Source organism: Myotis lucifugus, unplaced genomic scaffold, assembly GCF_000147115.1.
Source record: "Myotis lucifugus unplaced genomic scaffold, Myoluc2.0 scaffold_380, whole genome shotgun sequence".
NCBI lineage: Eukaryota > Metazoa > Chordata > Mammalia > Chiroptera > Vespertilionidae > Myotis > Myotis lucifugus.
The window spans coordinates 840,747-855,980 of NW_005871428.1; the positions used below are offsets into that span (position 1 = coordinate 840,747).

The 15,234-nt window shown below is 38.6% G+C and overlaps 1 protein-coding gene and 1 non-coding gene across 5 annotated transcripts in view; both read right to left on the reverse strand.

Annotated features, from left to right (window-relative positions):
• The window catches only part of MAP3K2 (mitogen-activated protein kinase kinase kinase 2), a 46,294-nt gene that overhangs the window by 17,843 nt on the left and 13,217 nt on the right, over positions 1 to 15,234 (reverse strand). For all 4 annotated transcript variants that reach the window (XM_006101706.2, XM_023765139.1, XM_023765140.1 and 1 more), the window contains 9 exons: positions 13,307 to 13,420; positions 12,866 to 12,953; positions 8,585 to 8,715; positions 7,230 to 7,309; positions 5,056 to 5,123; positions 4,793 to 4,885; positions 3,838 to 4,044; positions 1,803 to 1,951; positions 1,329 to 1,460 (listed from right to left, as the gene is read on the reverse strand). In XM_006101706.2, the coding sequence (XP_006101768.1) occupies positions 1,329 to 1,460; positions 1,803 to 1,951; positions 3,838 to 4,044; positions 4,793 to 4,885; positions 5,056 to 5,123; positions 7,230 to 7,309; positions 8,585 to 8,715; positions 12,866 to 12,953; positions 13,307 to 13,420 (1,062 nt within the window). The remainder of the gene's footprint in view (positions 1 to 1,328; positions 1,461 to 1,802; positions 1,952 to 3,837; positions 4,045 to 4,792; positions 4,886 to 5,055; positions 5,124 to 7,229; positions 7,310 to 8,584; positions 8,716 to 12,865; positions 12,954 to 13,306; positions 13,421 to 15,234) is intronic.
• LOC111828488 lies at positions 7,857 to 7,961 on the reverse strand. Its single transcript, XR_002832373.1, has one exon. It is a non-coding gene; the product is annotated as a U6 spliceosomal RNA (small nuclear RNA).

Here is a 15,234-nt window from a genome sequence, read left to right on the forward strand (position 1 = left end):
GATGCAACATAAAGTACACAGCATGATCTATGGCGCATTCTAATAAAAAATGTTAAATTTGAATCTAACTTAGACTTTAGATCTAACCTGGAGTTTATAGAAAATAAGGGGATAAAGGAACAAATTATAAAATGCCATGAGGTGAGACTGTCAACAGAACAATAGCCTGTTAAATCTATGTCACATAAAACTGCTCTGGATTAAAAGAGGAGTGCCCGGTCAGCATGGCTCAGTGGTTGAGCATCGACCTATGAACCAGGAGGTCTCGGTTTGATTCCTGGTCAGGGCACATGGCCAGTTGTGGGCTTGATCCCCAGTGTGGGGTGTGTAGGAGGCAGCCAATCAATGATTCTCTCTCATTATTGATGCTTCTCTATCTCTCTCCCTCTTCCTTCCTCTCTGAAATCAATAAAAACTTATTAAAAATAAATGTACTATGTGGTCCTGAACTGGATCCTGGTTTGGACAAACCAGCTATTATGAATATTTTTAAGGCTCTTAGAGAAATCTCAGTATGGACTATGATGCTTGTAACCTATTTTAGTATATATTAGAATTTTTAAAATGAGTTAAAAATACAAAGATAGATGAAGAAGATAGAAAATAAAATTGGAGAGCATTATGCTAAGCGAAATAAGCCAGTCAGAGAAAGATAAATAGGATCTCACTCATTTGTGGAATATAATGAACAACGTAAGCTGATGAACAAAAATAGATCCAGAGACAGAGAAGAATCGATCAGACTGTCAAACCTCAGAGGGAAGGCAGGGGTGGTGGTGGGGGTAAGAGACCAACCAAAGGACTTGTATGCATTCATATAAGCATAACCAATGGACATAGACAATAGGGGGGTGAGGGCATGTGCTGGGGGTGGGAGCAGCCGAGGAGAGGTCAATGGAGGAAAAAGGAGACATATGTAATACTTTAAACAATAAACAATTTAAATTAAAAAAATAAAGAAAATAAAATTATTTTACTAATTTAAAACTCTTCCAAAATTTCATTAACTGGTATAACATTTTATAAATCAAAGTTTTATTATTTTTCCTTCCTCAACTAAATCTTTAAATAAAATGTCTATTTTTTTCATATGTTTTTATTGATTTCAGAGGGAGGAAGGGAAAGGGAGAGAGAGACAAAAACATCAATGATAAGAATAATCATTGATCAGCTACCTCCTGCAAGCCCCCTACTGGGGATCGAGTCCACAATCCGGGCACATGCCCTGATCAGGAATCCAACCATGATGTCCTGGTCATGGGTCAATGCTCAACCACTGAGCAACGCTGGCCGAAAGTATGCTATTTTCAAAGGATATACTAACTTACCCCTGGCATATATTCCATAAATATGGAAAGTTTTTTTTCCTGGAGATCCCTCAAACAGCCATAATATTGAACGATTCGTTCATGCAGTAAATTTTTCAACAACTGAATTTCACACTCAAGTGCATTTACTTCCTGAAAGACAGAACTCATTGTTAAATCTATATAGCATTGTTAGTAAAAGTAAAAAATTAGAATTTCATTGACCATCAAGGTGATTTAATTCTGAAATTTTTACTTCCTAAGGAATAAACATTTTTAAGTCTGTAAATAATAACTGTCCTTGAAGGTATGCTAAAGCAACACTAAATCAAAATGTAACTGAGCATTAAAAGAGAAAAATCCACAGTACAAAGTAGATAAACATATCTAATTATTGATTTTGCAAATAATTTGTGTTAGGAAAAATAAACATTCTATCATGTGTTACATTTATTTTATTAAAAACACGTGTTTTCTGTGTGCAGCGAGTCTTACCTTGCTGGTCTCAGGTCTCTCGGGGTCAAACTGAACTTGCTTAACAGCCAACTCTCTTCCTGTATCGACATCATAACAGAGGTAGACCCTGCCAAAGGCTCCCTGGCCAAGCAGTTTGCCCAATCTCCAGTTTATTGGAGCACGAGGTGCTAAAAAAGAACACTTTCTTAAAATGGAATATCTAGATTGCACAAAAATGGTTAAGGACTAAATGAGTATGCTGCATTAGTAACATTCTTGATTGAATATGCTTGGATGTGAGGAAAAATCATGGTCATCCAAGTTCATAATGATCATCATGGTTTGGGTTTTTTAAACATTTTCTTTATTGATTTTTAGAGAGAGAGAGAAATGTCGATTGGCCACCTCCTGCACACCCCTACCTGGGCATGTGTCTTGACCGGGAATTGAATCAACGACCTTTCAGTGCACAGAACAACACTCAACGGAACCACACAGGCCAGTGCAAGATCACCAGCTTTGAAAAACTGCCTCTTCAGTCAATTTTCTAAGAATTCTAAACCCAAACAAGGTTCATAATCCCATAACTCATTTTTTCCAATGCAATGAGATTATTTTCTTTCTTGGTTATACATGTAATAGTATTATTTCACTCAATCTAAGATGCCACTGCTTGTAAGATAAACTACTTATGATCTTTACTGCAGCAATATTTATAGTCAGTTTTCCATCTGCCTATGATATAGAAAGCTGGAAAGAGCCTTACTCTAATTCTAACACAAGAAAATCTTGAAAACAGCCCGAGGGAAAAAAGCAAACTACAGGCAAAGGAACAAAGACACAAACTACAGAACACTTCTCCTCAGAAAATATAAAAGCCAAAAAACTAGGGAGAAATATTTTTAAAGTGCTGAAAGGGAAAAAAACCTGCTTAGAATTCTACACCCAGAAAATAAAATCTTTCAAAAAGAAAGGAGAAACAAAGACCTTTTTCAAAAAAACAAAAGCTGAAAGAACTTATTACCAGCAGACTTGTATTAGAAGAAAGGTTAAAGTAATTATTCAAGCAGAAGAAATTTAATACCTGACAGAATCTTGGATCTACATAAAGATCTACATAAATAAACTGAAGGTATATATAAAAGGCTTTTTTTCTCTTATTTTTTAATCCTTTAAAATACAGCCGTCTAAGGCAAATGCAGTGTGAGGGCATAGATGTAAAAGTAAAACATGATGACACCAGCACAAAAGGGAGAATTCAGAGGAATGCAATATTAACTGCAATCTTTGAAGCGTGCATCTTTGTATGCACCGATTACATGATAAAGTTCAGATACTTCACAATCTGGCCTGAGTTACCATTCTAGTCCTATTTCTACTCTTCCAAGCAAGATATCCTCCACTTCAGCCAAAAACAAACTCTTCCACACCTTCAGAATATGCCATGGCCTCTGCACATGTCACCTCCTTACTGGTGAATTCTTACTCACACGTAAGATCTAGACCAGGGGTGGGCAAACTTTTTGACTCGAGGGCCACAATGGGTTCTTAAACTGGACCGGAGGGCCGGAACAAAAGCATGGATGGAGTGTTTGTGTGAACTAATATAAATTCAAAGTAAACATCATTACATAAAAGGGTATGGTCTTTTTTTTTTTTAGTTTTATTCATTTCAAACAGGCCGGATCCGGCCCGCGGGCCGTAGTTTGCCCACGGCTGATCTAGACTAAATGTTACACTATAATTACTGCTCCAGATATCATTCTCCTTATTAGGCTATATCTGAGAGGGTGTATTTGAAATCTCAGTGCAGGAACTCAACACAGAAATGTGAAATGAATGAACGGATGACTAATTGATGACACTTCTCCCAATGAAAGAGGACAGAATCATCTAAAGTAATTCAGCAGTAATAACATGCTTTACCTGCCATTCCAATCACCTTTAGAAATACAACTTTGTTGAGAAGTTGGTCTCACTCTTGAGGACTGGCTTGATATTTATTCCTTTTAATACTATAAAATTCTGCAAAGGTTCTATTATACATTTCACTATGCCAATGACTATTACTTACAGCGGCTAGGTGGGCTGATGTCCATTACAGTTAAAGTAGGATTATCTATGTCACTTCCCCTTCTTCTTATTCGACTATCATCATACTCTGGGGTAAAGATACTGCTTCCACTACTAGTGCTTAAGGAGTGGTCAGTAGGACTGAAATTCACAGGAGACCGGAAGCTGGTCCCCTGGGTCCTTCTAGCTCTTGGAAAAGTTTTACGACCTACAAAACAAAAATATAATCACCTTAAAACTTTTATTAATATGTTGTAATTGAATGTTTTTAAAATTTGTAATGTAAGGAACAGAAATTTGTCTCATGACTAGGCTAAGAAACTGAAATAGCAATGATTATTTAATTATATGTTTTAAACCTAAAGTTAGTATTTTTTAAAGAGTTCAAGGAAAAATCCTTGTTAACAGTAAATCATAAAGTCAGTAACAAAAATACAAGGAAAAAAGGTGAAAGCAGAAATGAAAAGTAGGAGAAAAACAAACAAGATCTGAATACAAATTCAAATAATCTCTTATGTTAACACATATATACAGACATTCATAAAAATCATAGAACTCTCATTTTGGGGTAAAAAGTAGAAAAAATATAATTTAGTCTCATTTCTAATCACGATTTAAAATATAAAAAAAAAATTGGAAAGTTAAAGATAGCAGTATTTTTTTCCCTTAAAAGGGCCATGCAAGTATGAATATTATGAAGGAGTAACTTTCTGAATAATATTTTTAATTATTCCCTTCCTTCTAAGGGAAAGATAAATACTATGAGGTAAGTTGGCATAAAACTAAGATGGTATTATAATTTTAGTTATGACCCAATTTAAAAAATTTTTAGGCAGAAAGCTAAATGATTGAGAAACAAGTTTATTTATAATAGTATTACTTAAATATGAAATTTTTATTTTTATTATTTTTGAGAATTTTCACAAACTGTTCTTATCTGAATGCCAGCAACGTACCATCATTATAGTCTTGATGGTGATATGAAACATGATACCTCCTTGGATAGGTTCCTCCTTTTCCAAATTTCTCAAAGATAGGGTTATCGTAGTCTATTGAGACACATAAGAAACTTATGTTATTAAGAAAGCCAAGTACTTCTTTCAAATAATGAAAAACATATTTACATGTTTTGATTATTTAAAAAATTCCCCTCACCTTTCCCGCTAAACCATTACTTAATAGCATAAACATTAAACATTTAGAATGTGGATAATCTAACCTGAAAATTCCTGATGATTATCTGGGTAGCTCTGTGCCCTAGGCATTCGTGATTTTGGATAGCTGTCTCTAAAAGTAGAAAATGTCACATTAAATTGAGAGAATGTAAATAAAACATTAAAAAAACTGTATGCAATATCAATATCTGTATGTATGTGTGGAGATCATATCTATATATATAAAACCTGAATATGCAAATAGACCAAATGGCGGAACAACCGAACAACCAGTCGCTATGACGTGTGCTGACCACCAGGGGGCACGCATGGAACATGGCGGGCACCAGCAGCAGGCAGGATGGTGGAGCAGGTAAGCAGGGGCGCCAGACCAAGGCAGGGCGCCAGTCGCTGTCATCGGGGCGAGCCTCTGGTGATACCTGAAAATTCTTTGCTCCCACGCGCCGCAGTCCCACCCGGCGCTCACACCTGCTGCTGGCGCCAGCCTCAGCCCCACTTGCACCTGCTGCCAGTGCTGGAGCCACCACTCGCATCCGCTGCCGGTGACTGGCGCCGGTCCAAATTGCTTGGCGCCGTCAGCGGGTGTGAGTGGTGGCTCCCAGTCCCGATCGCCCCTCAGTGCTTCTTCACCTCCCTCTGCTCCTGAGGAGCAAACGGGGCAGCAGCCGCTACTCACACCCACTGCTGGTGTTGGCCCTAATCGCTCCACACCATCAGCGGGTGCAAGCGGGGCTGGCGCCATCAGCGCATGGGAACAGCGGTGGCGGGAGCGGGATTGCTGGGAGATAGGGGACCGGGGGCCACGGCAGGAGGGGCCAGATAGGGGCGTGGAGGGTGGGCCGAGACCTGCCCCTGTGCCCACCGCAGCCTCACGGCCCACAGTTCCTTTCAAGGTGCACAAATTCATGCACTGGGCCCCTAGTGTACATATAAAGAAGCTCATTCTGAAATGTTAACATAACTCAAAAAAGAGAAACTTTTCCTTAAACTCTTATTTGGTCCATGCAGACAGGAAGTGTGGCTTTAAAGATGAACCCATGGAGTTCAGTGATCAGATGATGTGCTTAGGAATCACAGGTGCTCGGGGATGCCTGTGCTTTATCCTCGCTCTGTCACTTCACTAGCTGTTGTAACCTTGGAATCACCTTTCTGAGACTGTTTCCACATCTATAAAAAAAGAGGTAATATGCCCTAACCAGTTTGGCTCAGTGGATAGAGCGGCGGCCTGTGGACTGAAGGGTCCCAGGTTCGATTCCAGTCAAGGGCATGTACCTTGGTTGCGGGCACATCCCCAGTAGGAAGTGTGCAGTAGGCAGCTGATTGATGTTTCTCTCTCATCGATGTTTCTAACTCTCTATCCCTCTCCCTTCCTCTCTGTAAAAAATCAATTAAAAAAAAACAACCCCAAAAAATAAACCACGCCATAGACACCTCATTAAAAAAAAGGAAGTAATTTCTAACTTATCAAGTATATATATTTTACATTACTATTTCCCTAAATTTCTTAAATGTTTTAAATGGCTGTCTTGATGTAGATGCAAGCAAAGACAAAGGCTTCATGTACACAGGTAACAGAAAATTAAATGTCTATTCCCTTACAACATTAGTTGTATTTTTACAATAAAGATTTTAATAAAGACACTGACTCTGTGTGTCCTAATTGAGACCAGGAGAGAGGAAGCACTTGTAACAAAAAATTCACTTGATCCACCTTATATTCTTGAACAGCTATTTTACAAAACAATAGGATTTCAATTTTACATCACAATCAACATACTGGGCCACAACTACCAAGACTGTTAAGTTATTTATAATTTGGTGCCAGAACAAACATAATTCTAAACAGGTGAAACAAAACTCACAAAATCTCTAAAACATTAATACAAAATTTGATAGCAGTTTTGCCAATACAGTTTTAAAAGTAAACGTACATAAATTCTAAGTTTGCATTTAACTTCAAAACACTATCTTGGCAAGCAGGAATACTCAAAATATTATAATAAGGTGTCAGTTTTAACGAATAATGATACTGAGTCCCATGAGGTTAGGGGATTTGTCTACACTATACAAAAATTAATTTGCCATAAGTATGTATAGACAGTATCAATTACCTTCCTCTGAATGTAGCACAAAAGCATTGATAACTCAACATACTGTATATGTATATATATGCATATTTACCCACATATGTTAAAAAAAAAAATACAATCAACATTACCCATCCAAAGGACTATCAAGTGATGGACAACTTCCTGAGCCAGAATTTTCAGGGCTGCTTAAAAACAATGGGTCCAGCATCTAGAAAAATAGAGTTCCACCATTTGATGTGAAATAACCAGAAGTTACTGTTTTTTAAGAAACAGCTTTATTGAGATATAAGTCATGTAACATAAAATTCACTCATTTCAAGTGTACAATTTAATGGTTTTTAGCAAGTATACTGAAAGTTGTGAGACCTCCTGACAATCTCAGAACACCGTCAGTACCTAAAAAAGAAACCTACCCAATAGCAGTCACCCTCAGAGCTACTCATTTTTAAATGTTTAAAATGTAGTTGTCCCTTATAGGTAGGCTACAAATTCAAAACATCCTAAGAGAAAAATGTTGTTTCTCTATGGACTAAATAATGAAAAGCTAAAAGATTTCACATAATTTTTCTTACTGTAAACCGAACAAAGGCCCCACCCAAATGAGACTAAACACCATGAGTGCTGCATTATTAGAAAATGAAACTGCAATAGAAGCAGCCAATGTAACTTACAGAAACTGCAGGAACTCCACAGAAATATTTCAGTACTACACAACTTTTCGTAACATTTTTTCTATTTTGTTCATTAGATTCCACAAAAATATGGAACGCCCCACGAGTTTGGGTGTCATCCTTGAGCAGGGGACATGCTAATCTTTTCTGTATGGTTCATTTATAGGTACGTACTGCTGGAGTGAGCACTTAGTAACTTTTTTTTTTACATGTGCTTTTTAAAAAGATATATTTTTACTGATTTCAGAGAAGGAAAGGGAGAGAAATATCAATAATGAGAGAGAATCATCGATTGGCTGCCTCCTACACACCCCTTTCCAGGGATCAAGACAGAAACCTAGGCATGTACCCTGACCAGGAATCAAACCATGACCTCCTGGTTCATAGGCTGATGATCAACTGAGCTACAGCAGCCCGGTAGCATTTAGAAACATTTAAAAATGTTTTAGAAAGTTGATAAACCTCACCTTCACAAAGTTAAATGTTTGTCGTTTTGACTATATCTTTTAAATATTAATTTAAAAATCTGAATATTAACCCCAGGATTACAAATACTGCAATCATTTATTTATGGATGGGCAATATAAAATAATCCACCTTATTGTAACTTTCTTTATGCATGAATGCACACAGGCACACATAGTGTAGGGAAATTAGGCATTTTCCTACACTTTTTACCATTTTGTTCACTTAAGGAAGATATGGCATTAAGAGGTGTAATACATACACACACACACACACACACCTGCCAAACCACACTGACCTAGGCAATATCCCTTTAATAAAATAAGAAACGACATCCAACTCCTTACTTGGTCCATGCTCTCTGGAATGAACTCCCCTTCACTGTGGATGCTGGTGAAGGACCCGTTCCTGGCAACCTGATGCAGTTCATCTGGAATGTATCCTGGGGGAGGGGAGCTTTGATCTCTACTAGTGGAACCTCAAACAAGAAAATTATAGGATTTTATAAAGATCAGCATGGAATCAATTTTTGTTTTAATTAAATATACATAGAACTTCTGGTCTATATTAGCAATAATGTTAGCAACTGAAACCCAGTTTTTATTAAAGCTTATCAAAACATTCCTGTCTGTAAAACTTCAAATATTTTTATACCTTTCTAACTCCCACCCTACTATAATTATTGCCTCACTGTAATATTCATTCACACATATTAGGTGGTGCATTCTTCTGGCTGCTGACGAAGCACTGTGGGGTTGCTAATACAAGAAAGCTTTCTAGATGAGTGCCACTGCTCCCAAACTCCCAGAGGCCACTTGTGCCCAGGTGCTCCCCCGCGTAATGCACAGAAGGCATCCTGATGTAGTGGAGAGAACATGGCTTCAGAGTCAGACCTCGTTTTGATGGGGAAAATATTTTTTTGGGGGGGATAGCACTCTGAACTTGTGCCAGTAACCTAATGTACATTCTTGATAACCTATAATTAAGTCACTGCCCCTTTCCCAGAATCTGGTCTTGCAAGACCTGAGGCCATAAACCATGAACAGCACACAGCCCCCAGAGGGGGATTATCAGCGCTGGCGCCAGGCCAGGCCCTTAGGTATGGTCTCAAGACCCCCAACACCTGGGGCTTTTTGCAAAGCTCACGAAAGGTCCGGACGTATAATCCATATTTGGGGGACAAAGACACCAAAAGGGGATAAAAGAAGGGCTTCCACCATATTGGTTTGCTCAGAATGTGAGAGGCAACCTCCTCTGAGTCTGCCGGCGTAAGAAAGCTGTGTAACTCCATTTCTCTAAGCATTGCTTGGTTTTTCTCCGGTCTTCTACAACAGTTTAAATCCCAGTTATAGCTATTTGTCAGCTCTGTGTCTTTGGGAAAGTGACCCAATCCCCAGAAACCTGTTCCTCACTGGCAAACATGGGACTAAATCCCTTCTCTGCAAGAGTACTGTGACTATAAAATTATTCATAATGAGCATATGCCTGCACATTTGGCTCCACAGTTTTCCTTCCATTCCCTCTCTCTAATCTTTAGAAACCAAAAGTGAGATGACTTCTTAACCATTTAGTTTGTATTAGAGTGTTTTCAATTTGGAGTCCTGAATTTTATTATTGGGGACTTAAAATTAGGCTGTTGTTTTTGTGGCAAGCCATGTTCCTGAAATGTACATTTCTTTATAATTTAGAAAACTGGAGAATCTAATATAGTTTATCTAATTAATCACTTAATTTCTTATTAGACAATAATCCACTTTATTCTTACCTGGATGTACAGAAACAATATCATGTTTATTAACACAGTTTCTCTCTGCTCCTAATTTTTTGAACTTAAACTTTAAAAAAACATATGGGGAAGTTATATGAGTATTAAAAGCTCTGGTCAGATTTAAAAACAAAATAGGTTTTACCTTACGTAAAGGGGTCATTGTGAGTATATGTCAGTATTTGTTGGTGATGAGACCCGGGAAAAGAGTGTGAAATGATTACCAAGAGATGTGCACAAAAGACATAATTTTCTAAACTGGACTCTAAAATGAGTAGGTCTCACCTCTAAGCCAGAGGCTGACTTAGGCTTTGTAACCACTATGATCTCATTGCCCCTAATGTTCTTATGCCTTCCATATGCCCTTGATTATAGAAGAAGACCAATATACTCGTTACTAAAAGGAGACGGGGAAGAAAAAAAGACTGTAAAAGTGGCTTCATCTCCTTACTTAATAACCCATTTTTCTTAACTTTTGTTAGTAATGGGTGTGCCAATGCAATCGTGGTCAAGACCTCCGCACCAGTATAGAATTCCATCCCAAAGGAAGTTTTTCCTCTAGCTAGCTTTTATGAAAATAATTAAAGAGAATAATTGTTAGTAAATAAGGAAAGAAGATAATGATCATATCTATCAAAGCCATTCTGAGTTTAAAGAAGTAGCAAATGGAAGACCAGTAATTTTTTAATTTGTAATTTACAATTTCTTATCTAGCAATGAAATCAAACAAGAATGTTTATTACAAGAACAACAGTGAGACATTCAGTACAATTTTAATTAAAAATGAATTGAAAATGTCAAATTAACTAATGCATTTAGCTTGTTCTGTCTAATGCAACTAAAATAAATTGGCAATGTTTGCCCTGGCTGGCACAGCTCAGCTGGTTGGAGCTTCATCCTGTACATCAAAAGATAGCAGGTTCAATCCTGGTCAGGACACATGCCCAGGTTGTGGGTTCGATCCCTGGTCAGGGTGCGTACAGGAGGCAACCGATTAATGCTTCTCTCACATCAGTATTTCTCTCTCCCCCTAAAATCAATTAAAAAATAATTATAAATAAAAATAAATTGGGAATATTTTACTTTAAAATGATAGGTACTAAAATGTGATAAGGAACGGGAATAAAGAAAGAAATGTATAATTACTAATAGTCATGCTTCCTAGTTTGAAAAGCAAAATGTACTTGAAAGGTGCTCTCTCAATTTACTGCTATAACAATCCCATAATTTAAAGTGGACAAAGTTACCAATCTCAGATTAATCAGAGAAATGGAAGTGAAATGCAGGTATCCCTAATGTTCTTTCAACAGACTTTTAAATTATATAAAAATATAGCCAAATGAAGACGAACAATTTTAATTTTACTTGTATATTTTCTTTGTTGCTCACATTTTCAGCATTTCTGAACAGTAGAATTTATGTAAGATGATACTCAGAAGGACCAAAACAGAAGATAAATAACCGCTATTTTTGGTGATTCACATGCTAATTTAATCTCTTCTCTCGTTATTAACAAATGTCTTCTGTTACCAGTCTTAGATTCCCAATCACATCTCTTATTTTGTCATACTCTCCTGCTTCCTCCATATTCATCTGTTTTTCCTCCTCTTCTACTTCTTCCCTTCAAAACCTTCGCTCAAATATGTTTTCGTGCTATCTTTAATGACCAGTCACTGCCCAATCTGCTAAACACATTTACACCAGTGGTTTCTGAGCAATGTAATGTTCCTACAATATAAAAACGTAGCTTATCACTGTTCCACACAAAGAGAAGACTGGGGCCTCTGAGCACCTCTGCCCACCCCATGCCCCGCTAACAGGCCTCCTGTAAAACACGGCACACAACATCCATTTCTCTTTGCACCACAGTTTAATTGTAACAGTATATCATTACTGAGAAATAAAAACTGAATACTACTCCTATATAATAAAGAGCTAATATGCTAATTAGACCAAACAGCAGAACGACCCTCCAGAGGAAGCCGAGGCAGCCGGGGCTGCAAGGGCCAAGCCCCTTGCACAAATTTCATGCATTGGGCCTCCAGTAAAGTAATAATAAAGCATAATCTAGAAACTCTTTATTTTGATAACATTCTTGACATTAACTAAAACTCAGAGAAAGGCTTATGAACGTAGTCCATCCATTAATTTTATTTTTTAATCCTCACACAAGGTCATGCTTTTAGAGAAGGGAGGGAGGGAGGGAGGAGAAGTAGAGGACGAGGACGAGGACAAGGATGAGGACGAGAAAGAGGGAAAGGGAAGGGAAGGGAAAGGGAAGGGAAGGGAAGGGAAGGGAAGGGAAGAGAGAGAGAGAGAGAGAGAGAGAGAGAGAGAGAGAGAGAGGGAGAGAGAGAAAAGAGAAAGATCAAAGTGAGAGAGAAACATTGATCAGTTGCCTTCCGCATGCTCCCCGATTGGGGACCAAACCCACAACCCAGAAATGTGCCCTGACAGGGAATTGAACCAGCAACCGTTCAAGTGCAGGGACGATTCTCAACCAAGTGAGCCCCTCTGGATGGGCCATCTATTAATTTTAATATATGAAAATACTTCTTTTAATTTTTCCCTCCAGTTTATTTATATAGTTAAAATTTCTTTGAGTAATTTGAATTTGTTCAACATTAAAATACCCTGGGGGTATATAAAGAATGAGAATGTGTAAATGGGAGACTGCTAATCCTGTAACACTTGACATAATTTTTCAAGAAATATCAGATACTAGAACATAGTTAACTTAGATAAATTACAGAGAGTTAGAGATAGCCTGCTATTTATCAGGGTTATGTTTAGGTAATATAAAAGGTAAGAGGAAAAAACTGAGAAATCACCCATTTCACGATTCGGATACTAGCTCTCTTACCTATTACAGAAAGCCGTTTTTTCCTCTCTGCTTCAAATACTGTGTTATCCAAATCATCTAGTGATGGCAATGGTTCTACATTAGTAGCCTACAGAGGAAAAAGGATGATTAATGCGATTCTTCCCCTTTAAGGCTTAAACAGAATCCTAGATATTCTATATTGTTTGTGGGTCTTATCAAATCTACTCTTTAACATTTTAACATAATTCTTCCCAAGTTCTCAGTTTCTGCTAGTTTCATATGTACAATATATTACACTTGTAATATTGGCTATAGAGTTTTGAGGAGTAAAGACATGAAATGATAGCAGTTACAATGTGTATGTTTTCATTTAATCATATTGAAAATATATCAATAATTATAGACTGTAATTATGTTTCATATATTAATTCACAGGCACAAATCCTATAGTCCTTACTGACAAACAATCCCGACTCATACCTGTGTACTTCCATTTACCACAAGTAATATCTTGAGGCTCTTCATATGAACACTGCGATCCAGCAGCTCCACAGCTTTGTCCAAGTCATCTTGAGTAGTTAATGGGATCACCAACTACACAAAAAAGAACATCAGGAATCATGCAGCCATCAAGTCCTTCCAGGACCATCTCATTCCTATGGGATTATAACTCAGAGCTCTCAGAATACCTGCCTCTTTGATTTGTCAATATAATGGAATTCTGAATGAATACATGTATCCAGACTGCTTTGCTCTTCCAATCCTACTACCACTAAAATCACAGAAAAAATATAAACACTTTTTTTGCTTTATGAATCATTAAATTATTCTAGAAACACATTTAAAATTAATTATCTAGGATATTTCCATAATATTGCTAAACTTAAGTTATAGTACCTTCACTCCAAAACAGCATTAAAGAGTACACACAAAAACTATCCTATCCTATATAATAAAATCCTAATATGCAAATCGACCGAACGGTGGAACGGGGCACCTCCTGTGTTGAGCGTCTGTCCCCCGAGCGGGAGGTGACTGGCGGTGGGGCGGGCTGTCCAGCGAGCGCCCTGCCGGTCGCCTCCACAGAGCAAGGCAACCAGCGGCAGTGCTAAGGGGGGTGGGGCCGGCCAGCAGGCGCTACCAGGCCCCCAGCCAAGGCAGGTGCCAGTGGCCCCTCCCCCCACATCTCCCTGCCCGCTGGTCGCCACACAGATTGGCCCTGACCGCCAGCCAGGCCTAGGGACCCTACCTTATATATTGGGAACAGTCTTAGATTTGAAAATTAAAACCTGGCAAGGCTACTCTAACATTGAAAAAAAACAGGATGATGCAGCGATGACATGCATGGACTGTGGCTTGCACGTTTTGTGGTCAGCCCTGATTCTGACACTTATAACTGTGTGACAAAGACAATTACTTAACTTCTCTCTGCTTCAGTTTTTCCACCCATAGGATGGGGAAAATGGTACTACTGCCTCAGAAGGATCATGTTATGCACTACTTTTTATAATCAGGGCAAAAAAATGTAGCTGCCCATACAACAGCAAGATGCCTTTCACCTGTATGAAAAGTATGGTCACTGGTGCATGCAGCGTCCCAGATTGCAAGAGGGATGTCCGATTGCCAATTTAGGCCCAACATCCCCTGAGGGGTCCCGGATTGCGAGAGGACGCATGTGGGGCTGAGGGACCACCCCCTTCCCCCCATGCACGAATTTCATGCATCGGGCCTCTAGTCCTATATAATAAAGAGCTAATATGCTAATTAGACCAAACAGCCGAATGACCTTCTGGGCTGCGAAGGGCTGTGAGGGCTGGCCGAGGCTGTGAGGGGCTGCGAGGGCTGGCTGAGGTTGCGAGGGCTGAGCCCCTTGCACGAATTTCGTGCATCGGGCCTCTAGTATAAAATAAAAGGTACTATTATCTTTCACTGATGAAACTTTTAGTTGTTTCTTTTTAATAGGAACGATGGATTTGCATTCTCACTGGCTGTGCTTATCTACATCCCAACACAAAGAGTATCTGTGACAGCTGCAATGGAGGGGCTCATCTCCCTAACCCTGGAAACTTGAACACTACACTCTAAACCAGTGGTTCTCAACCTTCCTAATGCCGCGACCCTTTAATACAGTTCCTCATGTTGTGATGACCCCCAATTTCATTGTTACAAATTGAACATAATTAAAGCATAGTGATTAATCACAAAAACAATATGTAATTATATATGTGTTTTGCGGTGGTCTTAGGCGACCCCTGTGAAAGGGTTGTTTCAACCCAAAGGGGTCGCGACCCACAGGTTGAGAACCGCTGCTCTAAACAAATGTAAGCTAAATAGTGAATCCTGAATGTGTAAATCGGCTTTCATTGGTCTCCTACTGGATTGGACATTATACGAGACAAAAGCCCTGG